Source organism: Mytilus edulis, chromosome 2 (genome assembly GCF_963676685.1).
Source record: "Mytilus edulis chromosome 2, xbMytEdul2.2, whole genome shotgun sequence".
Taxonomy (NCBI): Eukaryota; Metazoa; Mollusca; class Bivalvia; order Mytilida; family Mytilidae; genus Mytilus; species Mytilus edulis.
In genome coordinates, this window is record NC_092345.1 from 107,627,539 (window position 1) to 107,647,417 (window position 19,879).

The window sequence follows — 19,879 nt, forward strand, 5'->3', positions numbered from 1 at the left end:
GATTTGGTGGAACTTTTGATGTCCGTTAACTTTCCATTTGTTGTATGTTCTGTCTTAAGCTCTGACATGATTTGGTGGAACTTTGGATGTCCGTTAACTTTCCATTTGTTGTATGTTCTGTCTTAAGTTCTGACATGATTTGGTGGAACTTTGGATCTCCGTTAACTTTCCATTTGTTGTATGTTCTGTCTTTAGCTCTGACATGATTTGGTGGAACTGTAGATGTCAGTTAACTTTCCATTTGTTGTATGTTCTGTCTTAAGTTCTAACATGATTTGGTGGAACTTTGGATGTCCGTTAACTTTCCATTTGTTGTATGTTCTGTCTTAAGTTCTGACATGATTTGGTGGAACTTTGGATCTCCGTTAACTTTCCATTTGTTGTATGTTCTGTCTTAAGTTCTGACATGATTTGGTGGAACTTTAGATGTCAGTTAACTTTCCATTTGTTGTATGTTCTGTCTTAAGTTCTAACATGATTTGGTGGAACTTTGGATGCCATTTAACTTTCCATTTGTTGTATGTTCTGTCTTAAGTTCTGACATGATTTGGTGGAACTTTAGATGTCAGTTAACTTTCCATTTGTTGTAACCTCTGACAATTAACTTGTTGTGGATTTCACAGGATCTTTAAGTGATTATGAAAAATTTGTATGTATAGAAGAATCCAGACAGATTTTTGTCTTGAACATTATTTTAATTTCTTTTGTGATGTTCAAATACATTTATACAAAACTACATAGGGGGACATTACAAATTGAATATACAATACAATACAATACAATATTTTTATTTTCCAAATTAAAGGGCCCATTAAGAGCATAACATTAATTACAACATGACATAAACATTACAGAGTGATTAAAGAAACATAAAATAATAATTGAAATTCAAATGCATGAAGAAAGGATCAGTGGTCAAGGGGAGATAATTTTGATATATTTTAGAGTATCTAACTAATTTTCTGATTTTCTTAGTTGCAGGCCTTTATCCAGGTATGCATATAAAATAGATAAAAATCTGCTATCTTCATTAATATAGAAGTTGGTAGATATTCCAAGAGAATTATGATTACGTCTTTGTTATAATATGAATGTTGTTGAAGACGGATATCATTTTGTTTTAGTTTGTCCTGTATACAGACCTGTAAGGTCACATTATTTACCAAAACTAATGTTCTTGGCAAAATATTTATAAACAAGATCATTTGTTAAGAGCTGTCAATAAAACTCTTTACTATAAAATTAGTTAATTTCGTAAGGCGACATGGGAAATAAGTTGGATTGCTTTGGTTTTTTCATGTTTTTGTGCATCTATACCTCAAATGAATATAGTATTCAGATGAAATTGGGACAAACAAATTGATTTGTAAATTCTAGAATGTCAGTAGGTGTTTCAAAGTTTTGAATTCTGAGCCTTTATACCTGTATTTAAAGTATTCAGTTTTGAAACAATGAACTGCATATTTATTTGGTTTAAAAGTACATTAGGAACAATTAAATAGTTAAACCACAAGATGTGTATTGTGATAAGATACAAAATGTATATTGCCCCTGTCTATGGCCTCTTCATTCACCTGGACAGTTATACAGCTTAATACAGAGTTGGTTTAATTTTTACACAGGATTATTATTTTAAATTAAAAAACAACTTGGAATTTATTTCACAAAGGTATGTAGATTTTATTATGTAAAACAAGGTAATTTACCTTTTTAATTAAACCATGTTTTTTAATGGATTGAAGTAAATGGGAAATGTACATGATGTTATTATTAATGTGGACAGTAACTGTCATTCTTATAGTTATCCATGTACAGAGATTGTGCAGGACCAGTCACTAGATAAATATGTTATTTCTGTCACACATTAAAAGTTTTATGAATAAAGTAGATTAGTCGATAAGCTTTCTTGGTCACAAAAACATCAGACATTTTTATAAATGTTTATATTACAGTATTTGCTAGTTAAATGAGTTCCCACACATCAGATGGAAACAAAAGTCTATTAAGTCATAAGATACTTAGAGGATGTCAATAAATACCAGATTAAATTTCTATATTTTGTCATTAAACCACAAATATTTCCCAGGAAAACATTCAGATTTATTTAGTGAATAAAACATTGAATGTCAAGGTTTTCTTTTTACATTAAACAAGAGGGCACTGTTTAAATCTCAAAACAAAAAGGCACTTATTAACCGTGAATATAAATTGTTCTGTACTGTTTAACCATTAGTTTAACTTATTTTCTTCTCTTCGTCAGACTCTAATTAATAATCAAACGTTATATAATTCAGGAGACACCTGCTCTGATTAGTCCCCTTAGTTAGTGAATCATGAAGGAGGGGGGTCTCAAACGTTCAAAACTGTTGTATGACAGGCTCCAAATAATATAGTGTTACATGTATATACAATATGTTCGGTGACAGACAACTGCTCTAATGGTTACTTCCCTTAGTTTGGAAAGGCAGGAAACATTAATGGCATGGGTGTATTTAAATTTCCTCCTATTATCTCCATTCAGTCGATAGTATATATGTTACTTTTCTGACAAGTTCATCAGATGTTCCAGTAACCCAGTTATTTTAATCATTTGTGAAAAATCTGACATTTTAAAAAGTTATTTCAACCAGTTCAAAACCTTTTTCAAAAAGATAGAAAAAGGATTGTATGGCTGACTGAATGTACAGATAATTTAACCCAAAGGTCACTTATCAAATTAAATTTACAAAAGCTAATCATATCTTTTTTTCACTTAACAATTCTAAATGTGCTTTAAAGTTTTTACAAAATTAGCAATAGCTTTGTTTATAGAATTATTGTGTTGTTATATATTCATACAACTTTATGTTGGTTTGTGGTCAGTAAAACAAAACTAAATGGTGAAAAGTTGGTTATGTTTGTAAAAGAATACTCTGCATTGCCATAATTTTTAGGAATGTGAAGAAAAGTAAATATTTGAGTATTAAAGTTGGTGTATAAAGGTCAGCTTAGAATCTTAAGCATCTTAAGAATAAACCATCTATAACACATTATACAAACAATTCATGTATAAAACATAAAAATAAATACTCTACTTATTGGCCTAGATTATTTATTTTTCCAATTTATAAAGTTGTCAGTATTTTAATTCTTAAGGCAATGAGAAAGAGACATTGTTTTAATTTAAATAAGTGTAAAAAACAGTAATTTATGTAGAAAACAAGGATTTTATGTATCCCTCAGGCAATAGTTTAAACATTTCTGTTAAATATTTCAGGCTATCCTTGACATTATGACAGACCGGTATATAATTATTTGGTAATACTGGGGATTCCTATTTGTTGAGCCTGCAAAATGTTGCAAAAGCAAGACATAGCGATTCTAGATTCCTTCATTGGCAGAGTAAGCATTTAGGTTCAGTCTATGGTTAAAGTTTGTTTGACATCAATAACTTTGTCATACAGTACCTTCATGGATATTTTGGAAATTTAGACAGAAGCTTGTTTATGACCAAAATAAATTATGAAAATGTTTATTTTTGGTTTTCCATATTTTACTGATAAATGGAGATACAGTTTGGGGTTAAAGTTTGTTACACATCAATTACTTTGTCAAACCTGTGAAACTTTGGCAAAAGCTTTTTATTTGCCTGCACAGTAGCCCAGAGTCCGTCCATACATCTTGAAATTGGTTTTCATTCTGTAAGGTTTTCCTCAACCAAATGTTATGAATATTATGCACAATGCTTGTTACCAGAAAACAAATTTGGGTGGCATCATTTTTACCTTTCTAAAGTTATGTCCCTTTACAAATGAATAAATTGCTGAATTTTATCGTTTCCATTCTCTAACTTTAATTTGCCTCAACCAAATGTTATGAAACTTATACATAATGATTATTACCACAAAACTCAGATCAAGAAGGAATTTGGGTAGTGTCACTTTTACTGTTCTTGAGTTATGCCCCTTAATAACATCATGCAAGCAGAGGCATCATCTGTGTTCCATGTGGAGTACCATTGTTGTAGACTGTACTATGAATGTTTATAAAATGAAAATGTATGCTTCTCAAATCAGGTTAATTTGTTTGTTTTTTATGGATCTTTATACATCATTTAATGGTTTTAAAAAAGGATTAAAATGAAATCATGATTATGTAAATTTGTCTATACATTGTAGAAATTTTAAATGTGGTGCACCTTAAGGATGTACACCTCTGAGGAGCCTTAAGTTCACATCTCTTTTTTTTTTTTATGTAATCAAGTTCTCTTGTAATTTGATTATAACCTAATGACTCCATCATTACTTTATCAATTCAGTGGCCATTGTTGTTTACGATAATGAAAGGTTCTGACATAATGAAAGGTTTTGACGTAGATGAGTCTTTGATTTGTGACGTAAAGTTCTGTTGATTCCTGATTCTCTGTAACTGGTCGTTGATTTATTGACCTTTGACCTCTTACATGATTACATTATGCTGTTGAATTTATAAGATATAAATGATTGAGGGATTATTATTGAGGGATTATTAAAAAGAGATTCTGAAGGATAAATAACACAGATGGTTTGAACATTAATGATCTGTCTGATATATTTATGGAATATAGTGGTTATGGTTTACAATCAATACTGCTGGAAGATGATATTGGAATATATCTGACATTTGTCTGTACTAGTAAACATTGTAATATTATGGGATGGAATAACCAGACAGAGAATTGGGATTTCAGGATGGAAATTCTATTTTAATATTTTTTAATAAGTTAATTGTAAACTAAATGATGATGATCAACGCAGGTTTGACAGACTGTAAGTAATCAATAATGTAGCAAGATTTCTGGACAAAATAAATTTAAATTCTAAAAAAATAATTATGGGCATGATGCTGAACAGCTGAAGGTCAACTTAGTTCATCCCTCAAATATTTGATTAGAATAAACCATAAGGCAGAAATAAAATGTAAATTATTAAAATAAGCAGATGTATGGCAAACACGACAACTATCCACTCAGACCTAAGGATTTCACTGTTTGGCAAACATGACAACTATCCACACAGACCTAAGGAGTTCACTGTGTGGCAAACATGACAACTATCCACTCAGACCTAAGGATTTCACTGTGTGGCAAACATGACAACTATCCACACAGACCTAAGGAGTTCACTGTGTGGCAAACATGACAACTATCCACTCAGACCTAAGGATTTCACTGTGTGGTAAACATGACAACTATCCACACAGACCTAAGGATTTCACTTTGTGGCAAACATGACAACTATCCACACAGACCTAAGGAGTTCACTGTGTGGCAGACACGACAAATTTCCACACAGACCTAAGGAGTTCACTGTGTGGCAAACATGACAACTATCCACACAGACCTAAGGAGTTCACTGTGTGGCAAACATGACAACTATCCACTCAGACCTAAGGAGTTCACTGTGTGGCAAACATGACAACTATCCACACAGACCTAAGGAGTTCACTGTGTGGCAAACATGACAACTATCCACTCAGACCTAAGGATTTCACTGTGTGGCAAACATGACAACTATCCACACAGACCTAAGGAGTTCACTGTGTGGCAAACATGACAACTATCCACTCAGACCTAAGGATTTCACTGTGTGGCAAACATGACAACTATCCACACAGACCTAAGGAGTTCACTGTGTGGCAAACATGACAACTATCCACTCAGACCTAAGGATTTCACTTTGTGGCAAACATGACAACTATCCACACAGACCTAAGGAGTTCACTGTGTGGCAAACATGACAACTATCCACTCAGACCTAAGGATTTCACTGTGTGGCAAACATGACAACTATCCACACAGACCTAAGGAGTTCACTGTGTGGCAAACATGACAACTATCCACTCAGACCTAAGGATTTCACTGTGTGGCAAACATGACAACTATCCACACAGACCTAAGGAGTTCACTGTGTGGCAAACATGACAACTATCCACTCAGACCTAAGGATTTCACTTTGTGGCAAACATGACAACTATCCACACAGACCTAAGGAGTTCACTGTGTGGCAGACACGACAAATTTCCACACAGACCTAAGGAGTTCACTGTGTGGCAAACATGACAACTATCCACACAGACCTAAGGAGTTCACTGTGTGGCAAACATGACAACTATCCACTCAGACCTAAGGAGTTCACTGTGTGGCAAACATGACAACTATCCACACAGACCTAAGGAGTTCACTGTGTGGCAGACACGACAACTATCCACACAGACCTAAGGAGTTCACTGCGTCGCCATCATTAATTAGCATAAAGAATATGTTATGGTTAAACATGTTTGTGCTGTTACTATTGTCCCAGGTGTATGTGTAGGGGGTCAGTGTTGATCAGTCTTTAGTTTTCAATGTTAAGTTTTTGTGTTTCATTTTTTGTTGCTGGAGAAAACCACCGACCTTCCATAGGAAAACTGACAATCCTTGTCAATTAAAATGGAGTCAAGTGCACCTGCACAAGAAGGGTTCAAAACTCACAATCTCAGTGTTGACTGGCCAGTGATTACAGTAGTAAAACTACACAGAGGACTTGGCCATTGAGGCTCCTAAATCCTTTTGTACTTGTTTACCCTTTAGTTTTGGAGATCATGTCATTGCTCATCTGATTGGCAATCATCCATGTACCACATCTTCTTAATGTTGTAATGTCTTTACACTAAATCCTTTTGATGTGTACTTGTTGATACTTCAGTCTGGGAGAACAAGACAATGTTCTGACATCATTTGATCATCTCATTGGCAATCATACATGTGCCAAATGATTCATCCATCAATTGTTTTTTTCAAGATTTCAGTAACTTTTTTAGTGGTTATATGCGTCAGCATTGGCGGATCCAGGGGGTGATTCCGGGGGTTGGAACCCCCCCCCCCCCCTTTGTTTTGGCCGATCAGTGCATTTTAATGGGGACATATAGTTGGAACCCCCCTTTGTCCTCAGTTTGGAACCCACCCCTTTTTTAAATGGCTGGATCCACCTCTGGTCAGTGTTGATGATTATAGTTAACGTTGTTTCTGGTGCCAATCTGAAGGTCAATGGATTTCCATTTGATTTGTACAGTTAGGTAGAAGGGGAACGAGAAGGGAGGGATAAATTAAATGACAGGAAAGATGTAGATAAGATGTTGATGATGTTGAGAATTTATTTAAGAGAACACATTACATAAGAGGCCAGGGTGATCAGGAAGGAGAAGGGTTGGAGAGAAAGATGTTGATGATGTAGAGAATTTATCTAAGAGAACATATTACGTAAGAAGCCAGAGAGGCCAGGGTGATCAGGAAGGAGAAGGGTGGGAGAGAAAGATGTTGATGATGTTGAGAATTTATTTAAGAGAACATTACGTAGGAGGTTGTCAGATGAGAAGATAATTAACAGTACAGAGTATATTATATATGTATTACATAATCATGTCAGGATTTATTGGCCAAACATGATAAATATTTCTGATATAAGAAAATAAGGTGTAAGCTTGTTCACATCAGACAGAACTACTCATTTATACATATCAATTAAAGTAGTAAATTGATAATTGAATTAATTTGTTGTCATAAATTATTAATAAGTTACATCTAGATATATTTTTCTTTATTTCACTTATAAGTAATTTTACTCTAATAAATGCCACAAGTCAAAATAAAGAGACACATCTATATACAACTGAACTCTACAAATCAAAAGCATGGAGACACATGTCTATTTATAAACTAAACCACAATATAAAAAAGAAGATGTGGTATGATTGCCAATGAGACAGCTATCCATAAAAGACCAAAATGACACAGACATTAACAACTATAGGTCACTGTACGGCCTTCAACAATGAGCAAAGCCCATACTGCATAGTGAGCTATAAAAGGCCCCGATAAGACAATGTAAAACAATTCAAACGAGAAAACTAAAGGCCTTATTTATGTAAAAAAATTAACGAAAAACAAATATGTAACACATAAACAAACGACAACCACTGAATTACAGGCTCCTGACTTGGGACAGGCACATACATAAATAATGTGGCGGGGCTAAACATGTTAGCGGGATCCCAACCCTCCCCCTAACCTGGGACAGTGGTATAACAGTACAACATAAGAACGAACTATAAAAATCAGTTGAAAAAGGCTTAACTCATCAAATGGACAAAAATACAAGTGGACGTGGCCTGGTACTTATACATCCCGACACAAAAAGACACAATAAACGGATCTGAGAGTACTCACAGTTATCTGACAGCTAGTTCAAAGCCACTTACAACTAATAAAAAAATCATGCAACTAAGACTAAACTATCAATCCGTACACATCCAACATCCAATGGATTTAGTGTAAAGACGTCATAAACAGCCAGAGAAAAACATGACCTTGTGCAATGCCAAGTTACAGGTATCGACAGATTGTAGATCCATGAATATGTATATACATATAACATACTAGGAATATTAAGTTAGCTTTTAATTTACTGATAACAAAATCTATATTTATACCAATAAAACAATATTCAATGATCTTATTACAGTGTTGAATAGGTAACCTTTTAGAATAAGTTTATTTAAAGGAGCGACAAGTTTACACGGATCATTTCTAAATTGTCAAGAGAAGGGAGAGACATGTTATACAGCTAATTACACAAGTCACAAGAAAGGAGACACAAAAATTAAAAACTAGGAGACACAAAGTCATGTATATATACAAATCAACCCACATGTATTTCTAAACTTAGTGATAAATCAAGGAAAAGGAGACATGTATATGAAGTAACTAACAAAATAAATTAAACAGCAATGGGATGCATGTAAAGTTTTGACCACCCATCAAAACCAGAAATAACTGTAGAGGTTTAACATTCTGAGCATTCAATTCAACATCCATTAAATATAGAGCATGTATAGCCCATGTAATGATCAAAACCATTTACAAGTCTATTATTTGTAAAGGTCAACACAGGTTAAAGAACATAGAGCACTGGTTGTTTGCATCCTATTGTGACACATAATAATGATCAGCAATATTTACCTAGTCGTAGTCCTTAAATCTTTAAAGTGATTATATTGGTTATACTTTATGCCACTGTTATAATGTGTGGTGTACACAAGTTGAGGTAGACCGGCTGATATATGTATACATGTGATAATGTGTGGTGTACACCAGTTGAGGTAGACCGGCTGATATATGTATACATGTGATAATGTGTGGTGTACACAAGTTGAGGTAGACCGGCTGATATATGTATACATGTGATAATGTGTGGTGTACACCAGTTGAGGTAGACCAGCTGATATATGTATACATGTGATAATGTGTGGTGTACACAAGTTGAGGTAGACCAGCTGATATATGTATACATGTGATAATGTGTGGTGTACACCAGTTGAGGTAGACCGGCTGATATATGTATACATGTGATAATGTGTGGTGTACACAAGTTGAGGTAGACCAGCTGATATATGTATACATGTGATAATGTGTGGTGTACACAAGTTGAGGTAGACCAGCTGATATATGTATACATGTGATAATGTGTGGTGTACACCAGTTGAGGTAGACCGGCTGATATATGTATACACCATATGTAAGTGTTTTATATAAATGTACATTACCTACTTTATTTTACAGAATAATGGGGATCATCAATTGACTTCTCTGCTGTCGACCTGGAGAGGACCTCGTACGGTCATTATACCAAAGACTGACCAAGGATATGGCTTTACTCTCAGACACTTTATTGTATACCCTCCTGATATAACAAGGTCCAGTCCAAATCTACATGTAAGTTTTGTGGTCTAGTGACCAAGGATAAGGCTTTACTCTCAGACACTTTATTGTATACCCTCCTGATATAACAAGGTCCAGTCCAAATCTACATGCAAGTTTTGTGGTCTAGTAACCAAGGATATGGCTTTACTCTCAGACACTTTATTGTATACCCTCCTGATATAACAAGGTCCAGTCCAAATCTACATGTAAGTTTTGTGGTCTAGTGACCAAGGATAAGGCTTTACTCTCAGACACTTTATTGTATACCCTCCTGATATAACAAGGTCCAGTCCAAATCTACATGTAAGTTTTGTGGTCTAGAAAGTAAATCATTGAATCAGAATCATTATAGAAACAGATTCTACCACTATAACTTGTGTATCACAATATTTCTCCAGTCTCAACAGTTAAATTTTAATTATTTAAAAAAGCTTGGCAAGTCTTGTGCTTATTCCAATTTAACTGTCTTGAGTGGAGAAATATCATAACATACTTGCTGCAGTGGTGGAATCTATATTTTTATCATACCTAAATCTCTGCTTGGAACATTCTCTTCAAAGCATCTGTAAAAATCATTTTATGTCTACTGATTTTAGATAACCGCTACTTTGCTGTTCGATTGGGAATTTAAGGTTTTGATATTCAACATTTATTAATTCCTCAGTAACTGCAGAAATAGTTAAGCTCTCTGATTTGACAGATATTGAATTATACTTATATAATCATTCAAATTAAACAAGGGAAAGATTCTTTTGTTGATGGAATATAGTTAAAAATTGTGGTAAGTTTCAATTTGTTCTTATGTACTTTGTGTAAATGACAATGTTTTGCATTCAATAGTTGTAACCTACATTGTTTTTGCTATAAAATATATTTCATAGGATAAATAGGTTTTAAAAAAAAAAAATATTTTTAATACATTTATGGTTAAATTTATGCAAATCCTTAAAACATGGAAGGCCCAGTATTGTTTGAAGTACACTTATTAATTTGGTCATAATTTAATCTTTCTCTTTATGTAAACGTATTATATTTGTTTTACAATTCTTGCAATTTGATTTGTTTGAAATATATATCAACTTTTTTGACAAAAAAATCTAAATTGTTACCTTTTAATTGCATCCATTATCACTGAACTAGTACACATTTTTGTTTAGGGGTCAGCTAAAACAAGTGTGACTGTGTCTGTTAGGTGGGTTTTCTCACTGTAATGAAGACATATTGGTGGCCTTCGGGTCTTCAGCTGTTTTCTGCTCTTTGGTCGGGTTGTTGTCTCTTTGATGCATTCCCTATTTTCATTCTCAATTTTATTGGATATATGGTCACATACAATGATAGAAAGATCACAATATTGATTTTGAGGTCACAAATATATATGAGATATAAGCTTTACTTGGATAATGAGAGGAGGCAGACCAGTATTGATTGTTAGGTCAATGTCTTCAAGGTCATATTAACTATAAATATACATTTTGTGAGAGAAATTGGTTTTTATACGACTGCAAAATTTTAAAATCTTTTGGTCTTATATTGGTATCATGTTATAGACATGGTCAGCATCGTCCAAAGACAGATGGTTTCCGGATAATAATTTTGGTATAAGTAAATAGAAATCCAAATTAAACACAATGTTAAAAACCACAAAAGGAAGGTTGGCATTGAGGTGGGGTTATGGTTACAAAGGTTTAGGAATTAGGGGCCAAAAAAGAGGACCAAATAAGCGTTTTTGTAGTTTCCAGTCAATAACTTGTGTTTAAGTGTATACATCTCTCTGAAATTATACCAGAAGTTTCAATACTACAAAGGGATGGTAATGGGGGTTATGGCTCAAATCATTTAGCAATGAGGGGCAAAAAAGGGGGAGGTGAAAATAAAATTGGGAAACAATTTTTCTCATTTCAGATTTCAAATATTAAATAGAAAATTTCTTCAAATATTTTTTTTAGGGGATTAATATTCAAGAGCATAGTGTATTGTTTAAAAGCAAAAAAAGTTCATTAGACCACAACCATTCTGTGTCAGAAACCTGTGCTGTTTCATCTATTTAATCACAATCCAAATTCAGAGCTGTATCAAGCTTGAATGTGTCCATACTTGCCCTAACTTTTCAGGGTTCAACCTCTGCAGTCGTATAAAGCTGCACCCTGCAGAGCATCTGGTTTTCAACTGTCAACGTTCACATATTTCTATAGGAACTAACCACTCATTAGCATAAAATACATAGTGTTAGTATCTTGCTCACCAAATTTACTTTCAGTTTTCAGGTATTTTTTCTAACCCCTCTTTGGTAGATTAGACCATTGTTTGAGTGTTCATAGCTCATTGATTTTATTATGAACTTTCAGGTCATGGCCCTTATTTAGTTGTTTTGAGTATTCCTTGCCCATCAATATTTAAGTAAACTCATAAATGAAAATGAAATATACACAATACAATGTACAAGTTATTATTGTGTATCATTCTGTGGTATTTATACATCTGTTGGATACATTTATGACTTGCAATAAAAAAATTGACTGCTGTCTGTCTTATGAAGGGTTGATAAAATATTCCATGTTATCAGTATAGTGTTGATAGTAATGCTTCATTAATACAACTTAGATATTTCTAATGATGAGTCATACATTAGGCTGCTGTTAGTTTTATAGACTCTTTACTAACACAGGTTCACAATCAGTTCTAACTGTTGTAGACTGCCCTAAACCATTCCTGATACATGGTACCTTAAGATAACTTTTTTTATGTGTACCTTAACCCTTTCACCGATAGTTGCCTAGACAGAAGCTACTCTGAGACGATGGCTTCCCTGGCTACTATTACTCAAGTGGGAATTCTTCACAATAAATGTCAATAAAAACTTGTCTGTAGTTATTTGTGTCTTTATTTTATTCACTTACACCATGTTCACAGTTTTGTTCATGTTTTGATAATTTTTTCTTCATGAAATATTAAATTTCAAATTTTCAGCATTATCTAGGTGAAATTCTCAAAATTCTGCTCTTTGACCCTAAATTGTATTTTTTTACCCAAAATGGCAAAATTTAGAACGGAAGTGCCATGTTTACAGTTAAAGCTTTCATCTTGCTTTCATCCGGGTATTCAACAAAGAAGGATAACTCCTGTTTGCACTGTTTTGAGCAGGAAATATAAAAGAGGTATTCTGATCCCGGTAAAATGGACTCATCGTCAGCTGTCTGAAGCGTGAATCCTGATAAACCGGGACTCATCGGCAAAAGGGTTAAGTTCTAACTTTTTTAGAATGCCATCACCCCTTACACATGTGTACCCTACGTTCTAATTTTGAGGACTGCCTTTTTGATTTAACTGGAAATGAAATTCTGTTTTCTATGTTTTACATTACCTTTTAAATCATAGTTAGCTAATTTGGTTTGATTGTTATTTAGATTGTGTTCTCTCGGTTTTACTGTACTATCAATATCATAATTATCTAGTCTGGGTTTAACTGTCATTCTCACAGTTGTTTTTATGCCCCACCTAAGATAGTAGAGGGGCATTATGTTTTCTGGTCTGTGCCTCCGTTCGTCCGTCCGTTTCAGGTTAAAGTTTTTGGTCAAGGTAGTTTTTGAAGAAGTTGAAGTCCAATCAACTTGAAACTTAGTACACTTGTTCCCCATGATATGATCTTTCTAATTTTAATGCCAAATTATAGTTTTGACCCCAATTTCATGGTCCACTGAACATAGAAAATGATAGTGCGAAGTTCAGGTTAAAGTTTTTGGTCAAGGTACCCGGTAGTTTTTGATGAAGTTAAAGTTACATCAACTTGAAACTTAGTACGCATGTTCCCTTTGATATGATCTTTCTAATTTTAATTCCAAATTAAAGTTTTGACCCCAATTTCACGGTCAGCTGAACATAGAAAATGATAGTGCTAGTGGGGCATTCGTGTACTATGGACACATTCTTGTTTTACCGTACTCTAGGTTTTACTGTACCATTCATATTTATCTGGTTTGAGGTTTTAACTGTTACTTAGATCCTGTCCTCTAGGTTTTACTGTACCATCAATATCATGTTTTAATTCAGCTGATTTGGGTTAAACTGTTACTTAGATCCTGCATGTCCTATAGGTTTTACTGTACCATTGACATAATGTTTATCTGATTTGGGTTTAACTGTTACTTAGATCCTGTACTCTAGGTTTTACTGTACCATTGATATCATATTTAGGGCCCTTATTTAGATAATTTTGGTTTAACTGCAACTTAGATCCTGTTTTCTAGGTTTTTCTGTACCATCATATTTAGCTAAATTCTGTTTACCCTTAAGAATTTTTCAATCTAAAAGTTTAAAAAAATGTCACTCTTCATGCAATGCTGAAGAAAAAAGTACCTTGAAATAAAACTTGATAAGTTATGCTGGTGATTGTTGGTATTCCATGGCTGGATTGACATAATTGTTTCTCCAAATACTTATACAAGCATCACTTAAATTACACAAAAATTCTTGCCATCCCAGCTTTGAAGAATGATTGTTAAAGGTTTATACATTACACAGGAGAAATATTTGTTTAAATCTCCTCATGTTGTTCTGATAAACCTTTATCTACTTTAGTAAAAATCTTTGTTGTTTAATCTGAATCAAACAAACATCATCAGACAGCTGCAGCTTCTGTATAATTACGTTACAACATCCCTGGATGGGTAGGCAGAAACCTTTGTCAGTTAGGGCAGATATATAACCCTTTTATATAATTACGTTACAATATTCCTGGATGGGTAGGCAGAAACCTTTGTCAGTTAGGGCAGATATATAACCCTTTTATATAATTACGTTACAATATCCCTTGATGGGTAGGCAGAAACCTTTGTCAGTTAGGGCATATGGGAGCTATATAACCCTTTTGTATAATTATTATACAATGTCCTTTGATGGGTAGGGCATGGGTGCTGAAACCCTTGGTGGGTAGGGCATGGGTGCATAGGAGATATAATACCTTGACTTTCACTAAAACTGATTTTTGACAGGACAAACATACGGACTGGGATCATCTGTTTATTGAGATCCTCAGAGGACTTAAAAGTTATGATGATCTTCTCTTATTTCTTACTATTTAATGGGATGATTTTAATAAGAATATTTTTGGAATGTACAACTGTATAAAATATTTGTCAAGCTTACAAACTTGTAAACATTGCAATTAAAATACTTCTCATTTAAGTGTAAAATATTTATGTAAACACTTAAAACATTAGTATATATATTATTGCTAAAACGGAGGCCACCAACTTGTATTGGAATATAGACATCATAGAACAGAATGTTTGTATGATGTTATACTGGAATAGGACATATTACATAGATGCAAAGAGTTTACTTTACAGGTCTGTGACTAAAAACATTAGTATTTACAGAATCACAGTAACATAGAGTTTACTTTATAGGTCTGTGACTAAAAACATTAGTATTTACAGAATCACAGTAACATAGAGTTTACTTTACAGGTCTGTGACTAAAAACATTAGTATTTACAGAATCACAGTAACATAGAGTTTACTTTACAGGTCTGTGACAAAAAACATTAGTATTTACAGAATCACAGTAACATAGAGTTTACTTTACAGGTCTGTGACTAAAAACATTAGTATTTACAGAATCACAGTAACATAGAGTTTACTTTACAGGTCTGTGACTAAAAACATTCGTATTTACAGAATCACAGTAACATAGAGTTTACTTTACAGGTCTGTGACAAAAAACATTAGTATTTACAGAATCACAGTAACATAGAGTTTACTTTACAGGTCTGTGACTAAAAACATTCGTATTTACAGAATCACAGTAACATAGAGTTTACTTTACAGGTCTGTGACTAAAAACATTCGTATTTACAGAATCACAGTAACATAAGAACTGCATCAGTTAATAATGAAAAATAAACATTTTTGTGGTGATGATTTGGCATAAATTAATTTTGAGTTTGTGGTGACTTTAACCACTTTAGAACTGATACAGTTTAGTTCATGTCTTATAATAATAACTGTTTATAATGTAGAATCTGAATTATTAATATTGTGTGATTAAATGTATACCTTAATTCAATGTGAGTTTAGATTGTGTCTTTCTTGTATTGATAGGAAGAAGACTACATAAGAACTGAGAACTTCATTCAAGGTAAGTGTCAGTGTGATCAGGTATATCAGGTATATAATGTACAGGTAGAAAAAAGGATATCAAAAGTCAAAATCTATCAAAATAAGTATTATTGTCGTATCTTGCATCATTCAAGAACTATTAGGACTTGCCATTCCAAATTTAAATGAAACTTGATCATGAGGTTAACAAAGTAAGAAAAGTCATATTTTTTATATCAATGGAACAAGAAGCTCTTTTAAAGTTTCATATATATTTAGATAAAGGATTGGTAAAGTAGGTAAAAGGACAACTACAATAGTTGGACCACAATGATTGGACCACAATGATTCTGCATTGTCGAGTGAGGAAGAATATCATTACAGTTTATTTGTATCACCTTCAACCACAAACCATGTTATTACAACCGTCTTTATTATTAAGGGAAAGTCTTGGTGTAGCTTGACTTTCAGTCACAAACCATATTATTTTACAACTGTCTTTATATGTAAGGGAAATCCTTGATGTAAATGTTCAGTTACAAACCATATTGTATTACAGTCTGTATTTTAACAGACAGAGTAGTGAATGTGGGTGGCTGTTGATATTATTTTTTACGTTTGTTAAATTAAATAGCTTATTCAATACTAAAGGTATTGTTATATCTGTAGAAGTCATCTACTTATCATTAAATGTTTAGGCGACAGTCTCATCTTTCAAACATATATAACAGTTTCCTATCATGCAATAAGTATAAACATATATATATATACATCCTGAGAGTAATTAATTGTCACTTAGATTACATACTTGTAAGTGGTGCCACAAAGATTTGTCAACATTTAATTCTCTCCTTATTTATAGGAGGGACAAAATTTTATTTGTTCACAGTTAAGAACGGTAGAGGCTTAGATTTTCTAGACAACACATTCTAGTTCCAACATAGGTACTATGCAAAATAGATTTAGTTTAATCTTTAAAAATGCAACTATTGTCTTTTACTTGATTTTTTGATAAATAATACCTTAAATAAATATAATCCAGAAGTATAATTCTTTTTTATTTGTTTTAGGATCCAGACGGAGAAGCAAACATGGTGGAACAGAACCTATGGATACAATTTTTGTTAAGAATGTAAAAGAAGATAGTCCTGCCTATTTAGCTGGTTTATGCACAGGGGATAGGATTTTATCTGTGAACAATTTTCCTGTAACAGGAAAAACATATCAACAAGTTATCTCCCTTATACAGTCAGGTGAATCAAGACTTAAACTGGAAGTTTTGCCACAAGACCAGGATATTCTACAAATGGTAAGTCTTAAGTTAGCATTGTAGTAAGCTACACTTCAGGGCTTCTGAATAACAAGGATTTTCTACTTGTGGTAAATTTATTGTGAACAGGGGATCAGATCGGCCTCGAGGCTTTAGCATCTAGCAATAGTGTAGTATTGCTAGATGCCTTGCTTTGAAATTTTTGTTTATTTAGTCAAGGACATTTTATGAAAAACTACAGTAAGAAACTTTTGAACAAGAGAAAATGGCACTTGAGAAGGGTAATAAGTAAATCATAGCAGTACTTAATTGTCAATACATTGACACAGTCACCTAGCTAAACAATATAATTCATATAGACATTCAAAAAAGACATTTAAAAGTTTTTCTCTAGAAACTTTTTTTTTAAGATCTTAGATATTGTATTAGTATGACCACAGAGTTATTCAAGTAATTGACCAAAGATAAAATATAAACGACATAACATCATCCACACATTAAAACTTGAAACCCTTTCATGTCCTTCAGAAGAAATAAAACATTAAGATGGTTGACTAATTGAGCGATGTTAAAGGTTTAAGTAAGCAGATACCCTTTTTGTCTGCCTGTGAAAATGAGGGAAATTGATACTTTTAAAAAAGATATAATTGTTGCTTGACAAACGTTTCACAATATTGACACTTCACAAAATAAAGATGAAAACTTTGATAGAAATATTTTGACAGCAAGTAAAACTTTGAAAATGATACAGATTCAAAACTCTGTTATATTGTGTCCTATTTGGGCATTTTAGCTCACCTGGCCCGAAGGGCCAAGTGAGCTTTTCTCATCACTTGGCGTCCGGCAACCGTCGTACGTCGTCGTACGTTGTCGTCGTTAACTTTTACAAAAATCTTCTCCTCTGAAACTACTGGGCCCAATTAAACCAAACTTGGCCACAATCATCATTGGGGTATCTAGTTTGAAAAATGTGTGGCGTGACCCGGCCAACCAACCAAGATGGCCGCCATGGCTAAAAATAGAACATAGGGGTAAATGCAGTTTTTGGCTTATAACTCAAAAACCAAAGCATTTAGAGCAAATCTGACTGGGGTAAAATTGTTTATCAGGTCAAGATCTATCTGTCCTGCAATTTTCAGATGAATCAGACAACCCATTGTTGGGTTGCTGCCCCTGAATTGGTAATTTTAAGGAAATTTTGCTGTTTTTGGTTATTCTTTGAATATTATTATAGGTAGAGATAAACTGTAAACAGCAATAATGTTCAGCAAAGTAAGATTTACAAATAAGTCAACATGACTGAAATGGTCAGTTGACCCCTTTAGGAATTATTGGCCTTTATAGTCAATTTTGAACCATTTTTCGTAAATCTCAGTTATCTTTTACAAAAATCTTCTCTGAAACTACTGGGCCAAGTTCATTATAGATACAGATAATTGTAAGCAGCAAGAATGTTCAGTAAAGTAAGATTTACAAACACATAACCATTACCAAAACACAATTTTGTCATGAATCCATCTGCGTCCTTTGTTTAATATTCACATAGACCAAGGTGAGCGACACGGGCTCTTTAGAGCCTCTAGTTAATTGTGTCTTTCACACAATATTTAGGTCTTGTAAACTTCCAGTGGGGATCCTATTCATTTATATATTTTGAAGTGTCAATATTGTAAAATGTTTGTCACGCAACAATTACTGTAAATTCAGCAATTATTTCGTGCGTTTAGTATTGAAATTTTGTCATTTTAGACTAAAATGTGATTTTTATTTTTGCGATATTGAGAAAAATTCTGTCAAATTCATATAAAAAATTTCAAAATGCAAGTTTAAATTATTGCGATTATAACCCTATCGCATTTTTCGCAATAATAAAAACATGGAAATAGTTATTTGGCTCTGCCCCCTCAGTCATGGTCTATTAAACTTTTGCACAATAATGTCAGTTGAAGGATATTTTTCATGCAGTTTTATAAGCATTTACATATCTTATATCTGGAGATTATTTGTCTCTTTACATTTAGTCCTAGTACATTGACTTTTAGTATTTTGCATAGTTAAATATGAATGTGTTTCTATTTCAACATTTATAAATTTATATCAACATTACAAACAGGCAATACATATCTCTGTGTCAACAGTATATATACACAATTTCATTAAGCTTTTAAACAGAGAGTGTGAGTCATCAAGTTGTGTATATTTTGAGACATTACTGTTTTATTATCAGTAGTACTATTTGTTTAACATGTCTGACATATCAACCTTATTATGTAATGATATAGATTGTGTTCCTCTTAAGCTGATGACAAGTTTCAAATTTAATTAAATGTATATGGTGAATAATTTATTTTCTTTAATTCAAGTAGAGAACCATGACAATCGTAATAAAGGAAGTAATGGTCTTTCAGCTTACTTTTAGTCTATGATAAACCACAAACTTTTAATTCCCACAAGATTTATTTAAATGTGATTTCTTGACAGCTGATAAAGTTATAATAAGTCACAGGATTATATTTGTACTGACTTTAATTTATGAAGAAGCAGTTGTATGCATTATTTGATTTGTGACGTCAAATGAAAAGGAGAAGGAAAGAGGTTTTTTTTTCATTTATTTTTCTTCATGTTTGTATTGACTAAACCCTCCCATGCCCCCAGAAATATTGTTAATTTGTGTAAACTTTATATAACTTTAACTAGGTTAAGCTGATTTCAAAACAAATACACAAAGTCATCAAAGCAATTGTATTTTGATTAAAT

General features: G+C 33.1%; 1 protein-coding gene across 2 annotated transcripts in view; it reads left to right on the top strand.

Moving 5' to 3' along the window:
• The window catches only part of LOC139513893 (rho GTPase-activating protein 23-like), a 60,432-nt gene that overhangs the window by 15,487 nt on the left and 25,066 nt on the right, over window positions 1–19,879 (top strand). For both annotated transcript variants that reach the window (XM_071302838.1, XM_071302839.1), the window contains 3 exons: window positions 9,617–9,769; window positions 15,856–15,892; window positions 16,923–17,161. In XM_071302838.1, the coding sequence (XP_071158939.1) occupies window positions 9,617–9,769; window positions 15,856–15,892; window positions 16,923–17,161 (429 nt within the window). The remainder of the gene's footprint in view (window positions 1–9,616; window positions 9,770–15,855; window positions 15,893–16,922; window positions 17,162–19,879) is intronic.